The sequence below is a fragment of the Astyanax mexicanus genome, chromosome 1, assembly GCF_023375975.1.
Source record: "Astyanax mexicanus isolate ESR-SI-001 chromosome 1, AstMex3_surface, whole genome shotgun sequence".
Lineage (NCBI taxonomy): Eukaryota > Metazoa > Chordata > Actinopteri > Characiformes > Acestrorhamphidae > Astyanax > Astyanax mexicanus.
In genome coordinates, this window is record NC_064408.1 from 6,964,324 (window position 1) to 6,981,043 (window position 16,720).

Consider the following 16,720-nt stretch of genomic DNA (forward strand, 5'->3'; position numbering starts at 1 on the left):
GAGACAGTTACTCCAACAAAAACAGGATGATCAAACACACAATATATTTATAGTTAACCAGTGTTTTATTTATGCACAATACATGACAGAGAAATAAACCGTTTCATTCAGCATTTAATTCATCTACCAAAACATGATACATCCGGTATGTTCGCAATGATCCAGAGCACCAAACTTATGTGTGATCGTGAAAATAAAACAAATTAAAATAAATCAGAATCAAATCAAATAAAAAGCAAAGAACATCAGTTGAGTAATAATAATAGGAAGTGTGGTATGTGCCCAAAAAAGTGCATTTTATTAACGGTAGGCCAACAGAGGCAGCAGATGGATCATGGGTAAGAATTCAGTGTTGGTGAAGAGATATACTGTACAAATGAGAAAAAGGATGATAAATGATTTTTTTTTTTTTAAAAACAAAAAACAAAAAAAACATTTTGAACAGTTTTAATAAACTTCGACAGAAGAAACTGGACACAACTTTATTTTTTAAATATTATATTTTAAATTATATTGCAAAGAGGAGGGTAAGATATAGGAAGATACGCTTCATATATTGCAATACAGTGCAGTAATTTTTTCCAAAACAATTATACAGTCCATTAAATCATTGTAATCATTTAATATCTATATTTTTTTGTTATGTCGTATTTTGCATTTTCTTATGCATTTTCTTTTTTTTTTTGTATTTGGGAATGAAGGGGGCGGAGCTAATGTGGGACAGTCCCCAGTAGAGTGAGTCAATTTTAATAGTACAGACAATTATAAAAAAAAAAATACACAATAAAAATAATAGCTAGATAACTAGTTAGTTTGCTTGTTTGATGTTCAGAACAAAAATATATATATATTGAAAAACTAAAATTAGTTGTTGTTGTTTTTAATGTGTAAATAATTCATTTGTTTGTTTGATGTTTGGAATTTTACATGTAAAATTATAAAATAAGTAAAATCATTTTAATTTGGTATCTAAGAATGAGTAGGTGGAGTCAGAGCCAGTGTGGACAAATCCCTTTTTGGGAGAGTCCTTTAAAAAAAAAAAAAAATAATAAAACTTTAGTTTTGGATTTTTTTTTTGGTCTAAAATTGCAGTTTTGCATTTAGTTCTCTTTTTTAAGAATTTGAAAGTGGGTGGAGCCAGTGTGTTACTTTTCCCATTTTTGAGTGAATAGATTTCAATAGAATAGACACAAAAAATACACAATAAAATTGATGTTTGGAATTTTACATCAAATTTAAATTTTTCCAATTGGGAGTAATTTTGATAATATTGATCATAAAAAATTAAAAACCAGGCTTTTTTAATAGTTGGCTGTCAGCCAATCCAGAATTTGGAACATCCATTTTAATGCTAATTAATTAAAATTTATAAAATTTTAAAATTATTACATTTAATTTATATTAATTAATAAATACCATGAATGTAAATGTAAAAAATCTCAATTAAGAACTCAGTTAAGCATTATTTGATTGTTTATTTGATCATGTTAATGGGAATGAAATTCTAAGTTTATTGGGGGAACAAAGAGACAAATATTTAAAAAAATATATATATATAGGTATAAAGAATTAAACCTGGATTTTTTTGGTTGTTCATTTTTTTGTATAATTGTCATTTTTTTATGGTGTATATTAAGGAATGAGTGGATGGAGCCAAATCCAGTGCAGGCCAATCCCCAACTGGGAGAGTCCATTTCACCATCATTTGATTTACAGTATATTGGTTCGAATTAAACTAATTTTTTTGGTCAAACACTGACCACAAAAACAGCAGCCAAACGGGAACTACTTACATAATAGTGGGATAGAAATATTAGTAAAGTGTGGAGAGCCTGCCCAATCGAACCCCAGCCTGCCGGGAAAGCACTGTTATTACCCACCACGCCACAGTAACCGTAACTATGGGCAATAATTGATTATGGATGCAGACTGAAGAATGATCAATGAAGGATATTGAATCTCCACCTTCAGATCAATACATTGATTGGTAGAATTGATTTGGTAGATGAGAAAACAAACCAGTCATGTCTTCTGACCTCTAAAAAATGCCTGTCTTATTGTGTCTTTTGTGATTTAACCCTTTTATATTAATGCCCTATTAAAAATAAAGGCACCTAAAAGAGTTCTTTGAGTGATTCTGTAATCCAGTAATCCAGTGATCAGTCCTAGGACCCTATTGTACACACCTTGCCCCTGCACTGTTAAAATAGCATCAGAGTTTATATATAAATCGACACTGATGGTTGAGTAACTCAACAATAAACAGAATAAAGAATAAAATAACATTACTGTTCTCTTAAATTAGATGCTGGTGTATCTACACAGTGTGAACAAGCAGCTCAGTTAAAATAAGAACATGCCAAAGTCGTAGCTCACCCGGCTCTTAGAGGTAATGACAACTGGCACACTGATTGGTTTATTTCATGCTATGCCAAAATTAACCACACCCATGATTAACTAAGAGAATTAGTGCATGCCTTTTGCGCATTTCCAGTCGAACAAGACATATATTTTGTGCCCTCATGATACCAAAGACACACCGACACACCCCTAAATACAACTGCGCTATCCGCAATTGACCAATTAACCAATAGATTACTAAAATAGGGCCCCAAGACTTTGTGAACTTTGTGAACAATTTTTGTTGTAATACTATGTGGCCAATCAAGTTCAACATTAACTGTCAATTAACCTTAAAGTCCAGAACTTTAAAATTGCTTCTGGCACCAGCTAGAAGAGTAGTTTACCAATATAAAGTTTTTTTTCAAAATCGTAAATCTACTGTATATTTAAAAATATATATATATTCTGTATGGAACCGAACGTGATTTTTATATGGCATCGCTCAAAGAACCAACTGAAGCACCCCTATTTTTAAGAGTGTAAGGCTACCCTTCAGCTACATAAGCTTTCCAGGACTAGTTGAGTACTGGATCATTTATAATAAGGTTGTTGGTTCAATCCCTAGACCTGTTGGTCTCTTGTAGGAACTAATAGAATGGCACTCTAAAACAAGGTCATGGGTTTGATTCCCAGCTCTGCAAATCAACCATTGATGGACCATTTTTGGGCAGAGACCCCAACTTTTTTAACCGGGATACTGTACTTGAATCTTTTTTCGGCGGTGGTGGCAGTATTGATGACAAAGATGTGGGTTCAAATCCCAAGGTTGCTACCCACTTTTGGGCCATATCTACTCCAGGGGTGCCATAGAATGGCTGAACCTTTGCTCTGGCAGCAGGTTAGAGTGGTTTGAGCACCATAGTATTGATAACAAGGTTGTGGGTTCAAATCCCAGGTCTGCCAACCACTTTTTGGCCATACGCATCTACTCTAGAGGTGCTATAAAAAACCTGATCTTGTGCTCTGGAAGCAGGTTTGAGTGGTTTGAGTACCAGAGTATTGACAACAGGGTTGTCGGTTCAAATCCCAGGGCTGCTAACCACTTTTGGGCCATATCTATTCCAGGGGTGCCATAGAATGGCTGATCTTGTGCTCTGACAGCAGGTTTGAGTGGTTTGAGTACCAGAGTATTGATAACAGGGTTGTGGGTTCAAATCCCACTCTGCTAAGCTACCAGTTTTGAGGCTCCTTACTTATGTACAGTAGATTCATGGCAGATGTCCTGAAAGGTCTTATATCAGTGTTATGAAGCATTATAAGTACTGCCATCTTCACAAATTCCACAAATACCAAGGGCGTTAAAGTCACACTGCACCGCTGTATGTTCTGCTACTGTGTGGTGTAGCTAAACCAACAGTAAATAAGTAAATAAATGAATACAGGAATTACATTTGAAGCCCAAAGAGTCGCACCAGGGAGCGTGACCCCAGCAGGCAGGCCGGCTGCCAAACATCCAGCTTTGAGCAGCTCTGTGCGGGTGTGTACACATCTTCACACCTGGACAAACAGCTCAGTGGGCCAGGGTGGAGGTTGGGGTATGTGTAGCATACCTATTTATTCATTCATTCATTCCTTCCTTCCTCCACCTGTTCACCTGTGCGGCCTCTCGAAACCAGCTTCTGCTCAACTTACTCGGCTGGCTCCTTCACAGCCTACAGCTTTATGAGCTCTCAGGAAACGTTTTTCCAACAGTTTTAGTGGAACCATCAAAACGTCACATCGTACGTCATCAAACGAGGGTGTTGCACAGCAGCGGTGAACAGCGTTCCTGGTTCCAGAACTTACTTATGTTGTTGGAAAAGTGGAGAACGATTCAAAATTAGGTTCACAAACCATAATGTTGCTGGTTCCATGTTGGTGGATATGCGCTATGAAAGAACTCTGGTTCTTCAACCAGTTCGGTTCAGCTTATAAAAACTGTGGTGCTTTTCAGCAAACCAGCCCACATTTCCACCAGTTTTAGTGAAACCATCAAAATGTCACATCATACGTCATCAACAGAGGGTGTTGCACAGCAGCGGTGAACAGATGTCATTGCAGTGTGCACTGAAGAACCTAGTATTCTCCATTTCCCAGCGTTCCTGGTTCCAGAATCTACTTTTTTGGTGAAAATGCAGCAAACGGATCAAATTTAGGTTCACAAACCAAAACGTTGCTGGTTTCACATTGCTGGTAAAGCGCTAAGGAGGTGGTGGAGGTTCAAAAGCATCTAGATGCCTTATTTAAAAAAAAAAGGTTCTCTTTTTATTTAGGAATGCCTGAAAGTGGGAATTCAACTGCATTGATTACATTAGACATTAGAATTGATTATAATCAAATTATAATAATAGACAGATAGATAGATAGATAGATAGATAGATAGATAGATAGATAGATAGATAGATAGATAGATAGATAGATAGATAGATAGATAGATAGATAGATAGATAGATAGATAGATAGATAGATAGATAGATAGATACTTTATTTATCCCGAAGGAAATTTAGGCATAAAGTATCTATCTATCTATCTATCTATCTATCTATCTATCTATCTATCTATCTATCTATCTATCTATCTATCTATCTATTATTATAATTTGATTATAATCAATTCTAATAATAACATCCAGTAATAAGGTATGCTCTCATGTTTTGACTAAAATAAAATTCTAGGATATGTGCCTCCAGTCAGAGCATTTTTGGGATTAATTAGTTAAATTCATTTACGGCTATTGCATAAGAGAATTCAACCCATCTGTGGCATAAACATGGATGCTGGACCTGAGAATTGACCAACAACCTTCCAGTTCTGAACACCTAGCCAGCATGCTAATGACATGGTAGAAAAATGGAACGGGACTGGTATTTAGTATGCTAATGCCATAGTAGCAAATTGGGACAAGACCGGTAGCCACCATGCTTAGGAACTTTTAGATTAATTTAAAAGGGCAGACTCTACAGATTTAGATGTTAAAAAAATGTTTGAAATGTAACATAGGGATAATAATGCTAATGCTAATGCCATGGTAGCAATGTTGGACAAGACTGTTAGCCAGCATGCTAATGCCATGGTAGCAAAGTTGCTAACTATATTCATAGCCTTGTAACTCTGGATGGAAGTAACGTACGATCTAAAAAAATTAGACATTGAAAAATATTAAAAAATTTAACAGAGGGATAATAATGCTAATGCAAATGCCATGGTAGCAATATGGGACAGGACTGGTATTTAGTATGCTAATGCCATAGTAGCAATTTGGGACAAGACCGGTAGCCAGCATGCTTAGGAACTTTTATATTCATTTGAAACGGCAGACTCTACAGATTTAGACATTGAAAAATGTCTGAAATGTAACAGAGGGATAATAATGCTAATGCTAATGCCATGGTAGCAATGTTGGACAAGACTGGTAGCCAGCATGCTAATGCCATGGTAGCAAAGTCGCTAACTATATTCATAACCTTGTAACTCTGAATGGAAGTATGGTATGATCTAAAAAAAGTAGACATTGAAAAATATTTAAAAATTTAACAGAGGGATAATAATGCTAATGCTAATGCCATGGTAGCAATATGGGACAGGACTGGTATTTAGTATGCTAATGCCATAGTAGCAATTTGGGACAAGACCGGTAGCCAGCATGCTTAGGAACTTTTATATTCATTTGAAACGGCAGACTCTACAGATTTAGACATTGAAAAATGTCTGAAATGTAACAGAGGGATAATAATGCTAATGCTAATGCCATGGTAGCAATGTTGGACAAGACTGTTAGCCAGCATGCTAATGCCATGGTAGCAAAGTTGCTAACTATATTCATAGCCTTGTAACTCTGGATGGAAGTAATGTATGATCTCAAGATCAGATTCATTTGAAAGGACAGACTCTACAGATTTAGAAATTGAAAAATGTTAAAAAATTTTAAGGATTTTAAGGAACTATACTTTTAAATTTACTGCACTACATTGCAATCAATTCATTTTTTGGAAAATGTTAAAAACATCTAGGACTAAATACAACAAATAAAATGTGAACAATTGAAAAAAAAAAAGGTTTTTGATTGAAGCATCTTGAGCTTTGTTTGATCCGTGTTTGTTCTGAACCCATATACATACATGTGATACATGTGGTGCCATAAAACATAACATAATAACATATGCTACACAGTAAAATCAGAAAGAGGGTCATGTGATCAGAGCAGGTTCGAAAAGAGAATTGGACTTTGATTTCGCGGTGCGGCTGTACAGAATACAGAATACAGAATACAGAGTATTTCCATTGTGTTGTTGCAGATTTTTCTTTTTCTTCTTCCTTTCTTTACATCGGGATCATTGATCATCAAAAAACGAGTAAAAACAACAAAAAAAAAACAGAGGAAAATAAACTATGACAAAAGAAATAAAATAGGAAAGAGATCAGAGATCAGAGCCCCCCTCACAACCGACATGTCCTTGTTTCCTAGACGTTTATAAGACCAATGTAAAAATAACTTACATGAACATTAAAAAAAAATATAACTTAAAAAAGTATAACACTCTCAATAAATAGTTCTACTATGTACACCGTAACATACTGCTAAGAGACGCAACTCACTAAAATACCAACAAAAAAAAAATATTATTGAAGCAGCAAACATTACAGGCATGAGGTACAGCAAGAGATCCTGTGGTGCGTAGAGTTGTGTGTTAATGTGTGTTTTTTTCTTGATTGTGTTTGATCGTGTGTGTGTGTGTGTGTGTGTGTGTGTGTACAGCAGAGTGTGTCAAACATCCCGTCGGAAACGTCATTTAGCAAAAAACACAATATGGCTTTAGAGACAGAAAAACCTTAAAAATGCTTCGGAAATTCGGGGAAAAGTTCCACGCGTTCCGGTTTGGGCATCAGCGCAACAAATACGAAAAAATAAAGCATTAAAGCATCCAGTTGGAAAAGCAGCAACGTGACCGCGAACACAGCGTTCGGCTCTCCCAGCGCTCCATCCAAAGTCCAGCTGATGGATTGGCAAGTTGTTGTTGTAGTAATGTTGTAATAACATTGTAATAACCTTGTGATAACCATGTTATAACCATGTGATAACCTTGTGATAACGTTGGCGTGACGTGATCTTCGAACGTTGATCGTTGGCAACATGTAACGAACATTGCTGATGAGTCTCGTTTTTCCTAAGCGATAATAAATGTTCCATTGAGAGTATTGGTATTGGTGAGTATATTAACATATCGTCTATATATATATATATATATATATATATATATATATATATAATAGCAACATAATACATTTCTTCTCTCAGGACTATAGAACAAACAAAATCTGTAGATTTGTAGACTGTAGATAATCATTTATAGAATCATTAGAATCATCATCATCACTTTATAAAGTCCTCGTCCAACTCTTCATGATTAGTGTAGACTTTGTTTTTTGTTATCTCAACATTTCCATCCATTTTCACCCAATTTTGAGTGAAATAAAAAACAAAAAAGGTCTTTTTCTTTTTTGTGTAGATTTTTTTTTTCATTGTTTATGGGTTTTCCATTGGCGGCATGGATCCTTCATTGCAAAAATTCATATCCTTCATATCCGATCCCACAGTCTTTGTGCCGAATACGACATGGCTGGTATCAAAAATAACTTCAAACGGACAAACGAAAAAAGAAAAAAAAAGGAAAAAAAGCAAAACAAAAAAAAAAGAAAATACATACATACAACAATACACATACATTATAACAATGTTCCAAGAGTCGTATATATATATATATATATATATTTCATATTCCCAACAATATATAACATATTAAAGCCAGTTTCCATATTATTTTTAGGTTTTTGTTCTTTTGTTTCTCACAGAAATAAAAAAAGTGAAAAACAAAAATAAAATAATAAAATAACGAATCCGATGGAACTTACGATTGAGCGTAAGTCGAAAAGAGAGTCACGTTCCGACAGCTGCTCTATATTCTGCTCTCTGCAGTAAAATCAGGTATCAGGTATCAGGTGCTAGTCAAGCTAGTAGTGGGAACTACGGAGAAAGACGATAAACCACAAAGAGAGGCATATAGCAATACCGTACGCTTCGTACGTAAATTTTTTCTTTTTTCTTTTTTCTTTTCTGTTCTTTTCTTTTATCTTTTTTTGACGCTTTTGTTAGTTTTTTTTAAGTATTTTTTTTTGTGTTTTTTCTCATTTTTTAAAATTAATCTGTCTTACAATAGCAGCGTTTCTAAAGGTTTCCACGTTTTCCTTTAATGGCTACTCGAAAAGTGCAGTAAATGAGGTCAGTTATACAAATACTGATTAACGGTACATGAAATGAGAAAAAAAGAGGATCTGTTTTTTTTTTATTATTATTATTTATATCGGAAAAATCGAAATGAAAGATTAACGCACGTTCCGAAGATCCGGAAAGCTCCGGAAAGCACACGGTCGACTTCTTTCTCGACACTTTGTGACATATGATAAGCCTTTTATGACATATGTACAGTGACATTCGCCTGAATGACTCAATTCCTCATTTGCTTTCATGTCTGGTGAATCTGCGATGACGTTTTTTTTTTAGCTATATCTTTCTTTTTATTGTCTTTTATATTTGAGAATCTTCATTGGCACTGGAAAGCTGTGGTTGAAATTCGACTGATGGTAAAATACAATGCAATGAGTGCTTAGTAATATGAACTTAAAAGTAATATGAACTTTTAAAGATGTGAAATTGACTTTTAGTTAGTAAAACATGATAAAAAAAATACTTACCTTTGTTGAAAAGCTCACCTCCGATCTCCTACAGCTTTCTGAGATACGTAGTTTTTGCTTTTTGCCCGTTTCGGGGCATATTTTGCTTCGATAAATCATTTTTTACACCTTTATCTAGGCTCATAGTAGCTCCACACCTTAGTGGTAGAATCTGGAGCGCTCTGACATTTAAAAAAAAAGGCATAAATAACTTTAAAAGTGTGGAAAAAGCTGATTAAAAAACAATTTTTACATCCCATAGCGCTAGCTTCAGCTCAGAGCGCCGCCATCACTGTACTGATCATGACCATAGACATATATACAGTACAGTACTGTACATTGATGCCACACAACCTGTCTATTGGCGTAGCAGCCGGCCGCCATATTGGTGGAGTCAACTATGTGCCCCCAGTGCATTTTTATTTACACTAAGGAAAGTGTATAATGCTCAGAATACTCAGGATACTCAAAATACTCTCCAGATTCTACCAATGAGGTGTGGAGCTATTCTGAGCCTGGATAATGGTGTAAAAAGTGATTTATCAAAGGCAAAATATGCCCAAAAGCGGCCGTTTTAAAGAGTTCTGGGTAAAAAGCACAAAATTACTGTATCTCAGAAAGCTGTAGGAGAGCGGAAGTTGGCTATTCAAGGAGGTTAAGTACATTTTATTATGTTTTACTACCCCAAAAATCCATTTTACACTGAATTTCTCCTTTAACTGCCTAAAAAAATCTCCCTCGCTGAACCAAGAAATCATAGTTAGCATGTTTCCTGCCTTCGGTTGGATCTAAAAACATCCGGGAACCAATCATGGGGCATGTCTTCACTAATAACATCTGTATAAATGTTTTTCAAATTTGTAAAATGTCTTTTAATGACTTAATTATTTTCATTGCACTGCTAATACAGATTATTTTTTGTATAATTTCTTAATTTCCGAGAATATCAAGTACAATTGATGAGATGACTGAAGAAAACTTGGACATTGTGGTTCATTTTCTTATGTTTTATAGCCATAAACCCAAAATTAGTTCACTAAATAAAGACCAAAGCCAGAGCCAGACTCAATTGGCTACTCAATTGGTTGACCACGCCCCTTCTCCCAGACCAAGTCATGGGAGTTTTGTCTCAGACTGCCTTCATTGAGTTTATAGCATGGCTATACAGTAAAAGCTAAGCGAACTTAGTTCTAGTCAAGGCTCTCAATCACTTCATTCCTTTTATGATTTAGAAGAATAATGTATAAAAAAATGATTTCTGGGGGAAAATTAGATTAAAAAGTCATTAAAACATTTGGATATGGGCGGGGCCACATGTCATACTGCAACCAGCCAGCAGAGGCGCATGTGGTGGCTTTTTAACCCTTTCAGACCTGAATTATCTTAAGTGATGGAAAAAAAAATTAAATCCAAATAAATCCAATTAAGTAAAATAATGAAACTTTTTTTATTATTATTTCCATTGCATGGGGAGCCTGCGTGTAATATTTTGTATTTCATATTGACCTTTTTATTTCATAAATCATTCCTAAACAGTAAAAACCCATGATTAAAATGTATTATCTTGTATTATTATGTATTATAAATCACATTAAATTAATAAAAAAAATAGCTGGTAATTTGCCTTAATGGCTCTAGTACTAACCGACTGTTTTTTCATTGCAGTGGGCGGGGCCAAGTTACCAAAATTCATTAGTTTATAAACTTGTTCATTGGCTGGTAGGGGTGGGCAATATGGCTCTAAAATAATATCACGATATTTCATGGTATTTTCCAATAACGATACTTTTGGCGATATGACAAAACACTGAACTAAAAAAAACATATTTAGAATTTTATTATTGCATGCAATATGATATGGCTATTTAAAATATGAGATATTTAAAAAAAGGATTTGATCAGATTTGTAACAGAAGTCAATGATCCAGTATGTCATGATCCTAGTAATGCACTCCAAATATCTCCATATATCCAGGATTAAAGTAAAATAAATGAAATTGGACGGATATAATCTGTCTCTAGTAGATATATAATGGGTAATTAAAAGAGTGTGAATGTTTCTTTTGCTAAAAAGGCAAAAAATTAGTACCCTGATGTGATAATTAGATTATTAGGGGTGGGTGATATGGCACGACATTTCAGGATATAATATTGTTCACGATATTAAATTTTTTTGGCGACATTATCACGTACGATATGATATGGCACAGCCCTATTGGATGGTTCATGATCTATTCTGATGAGCAACAGCTCTCAAACAGTGTTATGAGAAACAAAACACTTAAAAAATAATGAAAAAAATGGACATGATGTCCATTGTAATGGATGCAGGGTCTGAAAGGGTTAATTTGAGAAACATTGTATTTGTTTTTTTGTTTTTTTGACTTTGTCCAAGTTTTCTGCAGTCGATTAGACAGCATAGTGCACTACCACTCAAACTAAGCTGTTGGTAGTGTTGGTAGCATTGAACACTTCCGGCTTTAACTTTATTTTTGGTCATTAGTCACCAATTTGGTTGCAATTGTTGAGTTGGGTTGTGATTTCTAATTAAAACATGTTAAAATAAGTCAAAAACCAACCTTAAATGACTTTTACTCAACCGCATATGTCAGAAACAATGCTTATAGCCTTTATCTCTATCCTAGATAACACAATTTTACACCCGATTCTTCCTAGAGCTACTTTATAAAACTGACACCAGACAGTAATAATACACTCTTGGACGAAATGTGATCTGTTGAATTTTCATTGGATGGTAACTCCTTCATATTGTTTTTTTTTTAAGATATTAGATGCATACTAATAATTATTTAGCATCAAGTAACCCAAGTTCTTGGTTCCACACAGTTGAATCTGAGCACCTTAATAGAACCACCATCAATGATACTTCCTGACACTCAGAAAACTGCATTCTAAGTGCATCAATCTCTGTTCTAAAGAAGAAATGGGCACTAATTTGGTAACCTCGTACAAGGTATGCATTGTGACCTGGTCTTTACATTCAGGATGTGTTCTTGTTCTTTATCACCTACATTCACTGATACATATATATATATATATATATATATATATATATATATATATATATATATATATATATATATATATATATATATATATTTTATATATATATATATATATATTATGGAACAATCACTGTATTGGCTTGAGTTTGAGGAAGTTTTGCTGAAGTTGTACGTTGAGACACGGCTTGAGGAGGTACATTTTAAGGCAGACTGCACTCGACTTAGTAGCAGCAAGGCTAGCAGCAACATTACCAGCGGCCATGCTAACGCTGATTAGCACGGTCAGCGAGTTGAACTTCATGTTGGTTTTCTTGAGTTGAGTTTGAGTCGGAGCCAATGCCCTCTCTTAACCAAAGATTGTGTGAAGAGAACATCGGCTTTTAGTGAATCGTACACTGTCTGCGGTACGTCTATAGGCTTGAATGATCCATTCAGTCAATACTTAAAGTCAATATTCTTTGTGGGATGATATAAAAGATTAACTTTTAAATCATGGTTTTACACCAAACTTAATAATAAACTGGTTCCCGATTCTATAGATTTTCTAAGGAAATTGTCAACCAAATGAGTGATTTCACTCGCCAATCATAAGATAATCTTTTTGTGGTTGTTCTACACAATCTACATCCAATGTTTTGGTCACAAATCAACGTTAAATGACAATTTTATTTGTGAGAACTGATGCCTATAGCCTTTTCTATCTTGGATGACACAATTTTACATCCTGGAAGTATGAATGAAAAGATGCTACAGAAAATCATTGGTTTACTAAAAAAAATGTTTTAACCAAGTAATTGATTTCACTCACCAATCATAGAACGTCTTTTTTTTTTTGGTTCTTCTACACAGACTTCAACCACTGTTTTGGTCAAAAATCAACCTTAAATGACAATTAAATATGGCAGAAACAATCCACCAGAGGAATCATCCACATAAATGTTTTTTTTTATATATAATTTATAATGAAACCCAATGGATTTTTTGTCCCATGGTATCATTTTGTTTGCTTTAGGAACCTTTTAATCTGAGAATGGATTAAGGAGCCAAAAGGGGATCTACTATATAATCTGGAACCTGTTTTCTTTTTTTAATTTATTCCTTTTGTAGCATTCCCCCCAAAAAACATTGTCTTGGTTGCCTGAAGAACCTTTGGACTGTGAAATATTGACTGAAAGGTTCATTACAGAAATAAATATAGCATTTTGTAGACTTTACACTACATGATTTGCACTGCATGCATTTAATTACTCTTTATTTAAAAGTTTGAAGAGTAATCTATGAGTGATCCAATTTGTAAGAAAAGTCATGTTGCACAGGAGAGTAAAGGACTTGGAGCGGTACTAGTTGTTCTAATGACTCAACGGTTCTTTCGGCATCACTCCAAAGTTTTTCTCCTCCTTTTTGGCATGCTTATTTTTTATTTTAGAACATTTCTGAGGGGACATTACGCAACAAGCCGATGTTCTCCTCCACGTTCTTTCTTAAAATGATATTAGATTTGAGGTTTTACGTCACGGACTCTGTGGAATCGCCTCTCTGAGGAAATTGGACGTTTAAGGAACCACTGTGGCTCGACTGCATTCTAGTGCATCCTGCCATCTCCTACCGTCCTGCCATCTCCTACCACTGCTCGGTTTGGTCTCATCTTGAGGGATTGAGGGATTTGGGACGCATTCCCAGCGTTAGCAGACAGAGGGCACACACTCTTTACTTCTGCTGGGATTGGGACACGCTCGGTGCCCTCGCCAGCCCAGCATGGGCCTGCAAAAGAAACCCTTACAAACTTCTAAAGGAAAAAAATGAGCTCCAAATGTTTAAATGCTCGCGAATTTAGGCTTTTTTCGCTTTCAGTCGTCCAAACTCTTCGGTCCCTACTGGATTTCTTTGTAATTTTGTCATTTTCTGTTCTAATTTTATATATTTTTATGTATTTGTATGTGTTAAAGTGTGTCTACTGTTGAAACCTTCCTTTGGTTTTAAAAAATAAAATAAAATCACATTTTTATCGCACAGAAAGACCTAGAACAGAAAGGCATGCTAACCAGAATCTGCTCTAAATGTTTCTCAAATCTTTTGTATTTTTTGTTCGTGTTCGTTGTTCATCTTTTCTTCTACGTTTCTTCGGACGTTTCTACAGAAAGAGAGTGATGAGAGAGATCGTTCCTTCTACAGATGGAGATGTTTTTTGGATGTTTTTACGATAATTTTATCGTTTTCATGTTGTTTGGTCCTGTTTTCTGTTATTTTTTCCTCTTTTTTTATCCTTCCTGAAGGGGTAAAGGGGATGGGAGCCTTCCGAAAAGTAAAAGAAGTGGAGTGCAGGAGGACGGAAGCGGACGTGGACGCTGGAGGACTGAGATGCGATGGCTGGGACAGGAGAGGTACACTTGTGAAGCAGCATATCTGAAACAATGTCTTGCTCTACCCCAGTCTGTTGCTGGGTCCCGCCGAGGTCCTGCTCTCAGCCCAGGGAGTACATGCTCTCCCCCTTCCTGTTCTCCGGGGCGTTGGGGTCCCGGCAGGCGCAGTCGCTGTGGACGTCGCAGGACGATGGGAACAGGATCACCTGGAAAGAATCAAAAATGGGTTTAGATTCGGTTATTTCAGTTGATTTGTCTACTTTACACAAAATAACAATATTAGCAATAGTAATTTATACAACAGTTAGTTCCGTCCTCACAATCTGATTGGTTGAGAAGTGTTCTAACTGTTATGATATTTGTGATAACAGCACAGCCTTCTCACACTAAATAAAGCAGCAGCATTAGCTTAGCACAGGCTAGCGCCCAGCCAAGGCAAGCTTCCCCACAGTCTAATATCCGGAACGCTAACCAGCAGAAAACTGAACAGATTATTAATGAAGTCTTCAAATTGTATGAATACTGCCTTAAACTATATTTTAACCTTATTACTGACTTCAACAAAGAACCAGTCCATCGCCAAACATCAAAAAGTTCTTCATGGAGCTTTTGGTTTGTTTAAAGAACATCTAAATTGAAGACCACCAACAAAAAAGGTTCTTAATGCAGCTAAAAGTGTTTCTTTTGAGAAATGTCATAGATTAAGGTGCTTTACTAGTTCCATCCTCTGAAAGTTCTAGGCTACAGAGTGGATCTATGGTCTAACTGCACTTTAGATATCAGATATTATTAAAAGCCCTTCAGTTTCAAAATATCCTTTCTAGAGTCTTAAAATTAACATTCTTCTTAACCGAGACGTAAAGATTCTTCTTAAAGAGTCTTAACATTGCCTGAAACTGAATATTAACCTTATTACTGTCTTCAACATAGAACCAATATATGTGGATCTTCTTTAGAATCTAGAAAAGTGAACTACTTTTGCTTTGTTAAAAGAACCTCTCAAATGAAGACCACACACCAAAAGGTTCTTAAAACAGCTGAAAGTTCTAGACTATAGAGTGGCCCTATGGTCTAACTGCACTTTAGATATCAGATATTATTAAAAGCCCTTCAGTTTCAAAAGATTCTTTCTAGAGTCTTAAAATTGTAGGAACACTGTCTGAAACTGAATATCAACCTTATTACTGTCTTAAACATAGAACCAATATATAACCATACGTTGAAAAGTTCTTCATGGAGCCAAGAGTGGATCTTCTTTAGAACATAGAAAAGTGAATTTTACTTTTTTGGTTGGTTTAAAGAACCTCTCAATTGAAGACCACCAACCAAAAGGTTCTTAATGCAGCTTAAAGTGTTTCTTTGGAGAAATGGCATGGACTATGGTGCTTCACAAGTTCCATCCTCTGAAAGTTCTAGGCTACAGAGTGGACTTTAGATATCAGATATGATTAAAAGCCCTTCAGTTTCAAAAGATTCTTTCTAGAGTCTTAAAATTGTAGAAACACTGTCTGAAACTGAATATCAACCTTATTACTGTCTTCAACATAGAACCAATATATAACCATATATTGAAAGGTTCTTCATGGAGCCAAGAGTAGATCTTATTTAGAATCTGGAAAAGTTAACTTTATTTTTTTGTTTGTTTGTTTAAAGAACCTCTAAATTGAAGACCACCCACAAAAAGGTTCTTAATGCAGCTAAAAGTGTTTCTTTGGAGTAATGGCATGGACTATGGTGCTTCACAAGTTCCATCTTCTGAAAGTTCTAGGCTACAGAGTGGACTTTAGATATCAGATATCTATATTTAGATATCAGATATATAAAAGTCCTTCAGTTTCAAAAGATTCTTTCTAGAGTCGTTCCTAAATTGTAGGAACACTGTCTCAAAATGTATGTTAACCTAATTACTGACTTAACCTAAACTTACTGACAACATAGAACCAATATATAACCATACATTAAAAAAGTTCTTCATGGAGCCAATAGTAGATCTTCTTTAGAATCTAGAAAAGTGAACTTTACTTTTGTGTTTGTTTAAAGAACCTCTCAATTTAAGACCACCAACCAAAAGTTAGATATCAGATATTAATAAAAGCCTTTAAGTTTCAAAAGATTCTTTCTAGAGTCTTAAAATTGTAGGAACACTGTCTGAAACTGAATATTAAACTTATTACCGTCTTCAACATTACTTTTTTGTTGGTTTAAAGAATCTCTCATTTGAA

At 35.1% G+C, this 16,720-nt stretch overlaps 1 protein-coding gene across 1 annotated transcript in view; it reads right to left on the reverse strand.

Annotated features, from left to right (window-relative positions):
• Positions 1 to 12,242: 12,242 nt before the first annotated feature.
• Positions 12,243 to 16,720, reverse strand: part of LOC103040342 (pappalysin-1) — a 236,254-nt gene continuing 231,776 nt past the window's right edge. The window contains exon 23 of the mRNA XM_049465816.1: positions 12,243 to 14,704. Within this exon, the coding sequence (XP_049321773.1) occupies positions 14,600 to 14,704 (105 nt within the window). The 3' untranslated portion in view covers positions 12,243 to 14,599. The remainder of the gene's footprint in view (positions 14,705 to 16,720) is intronic.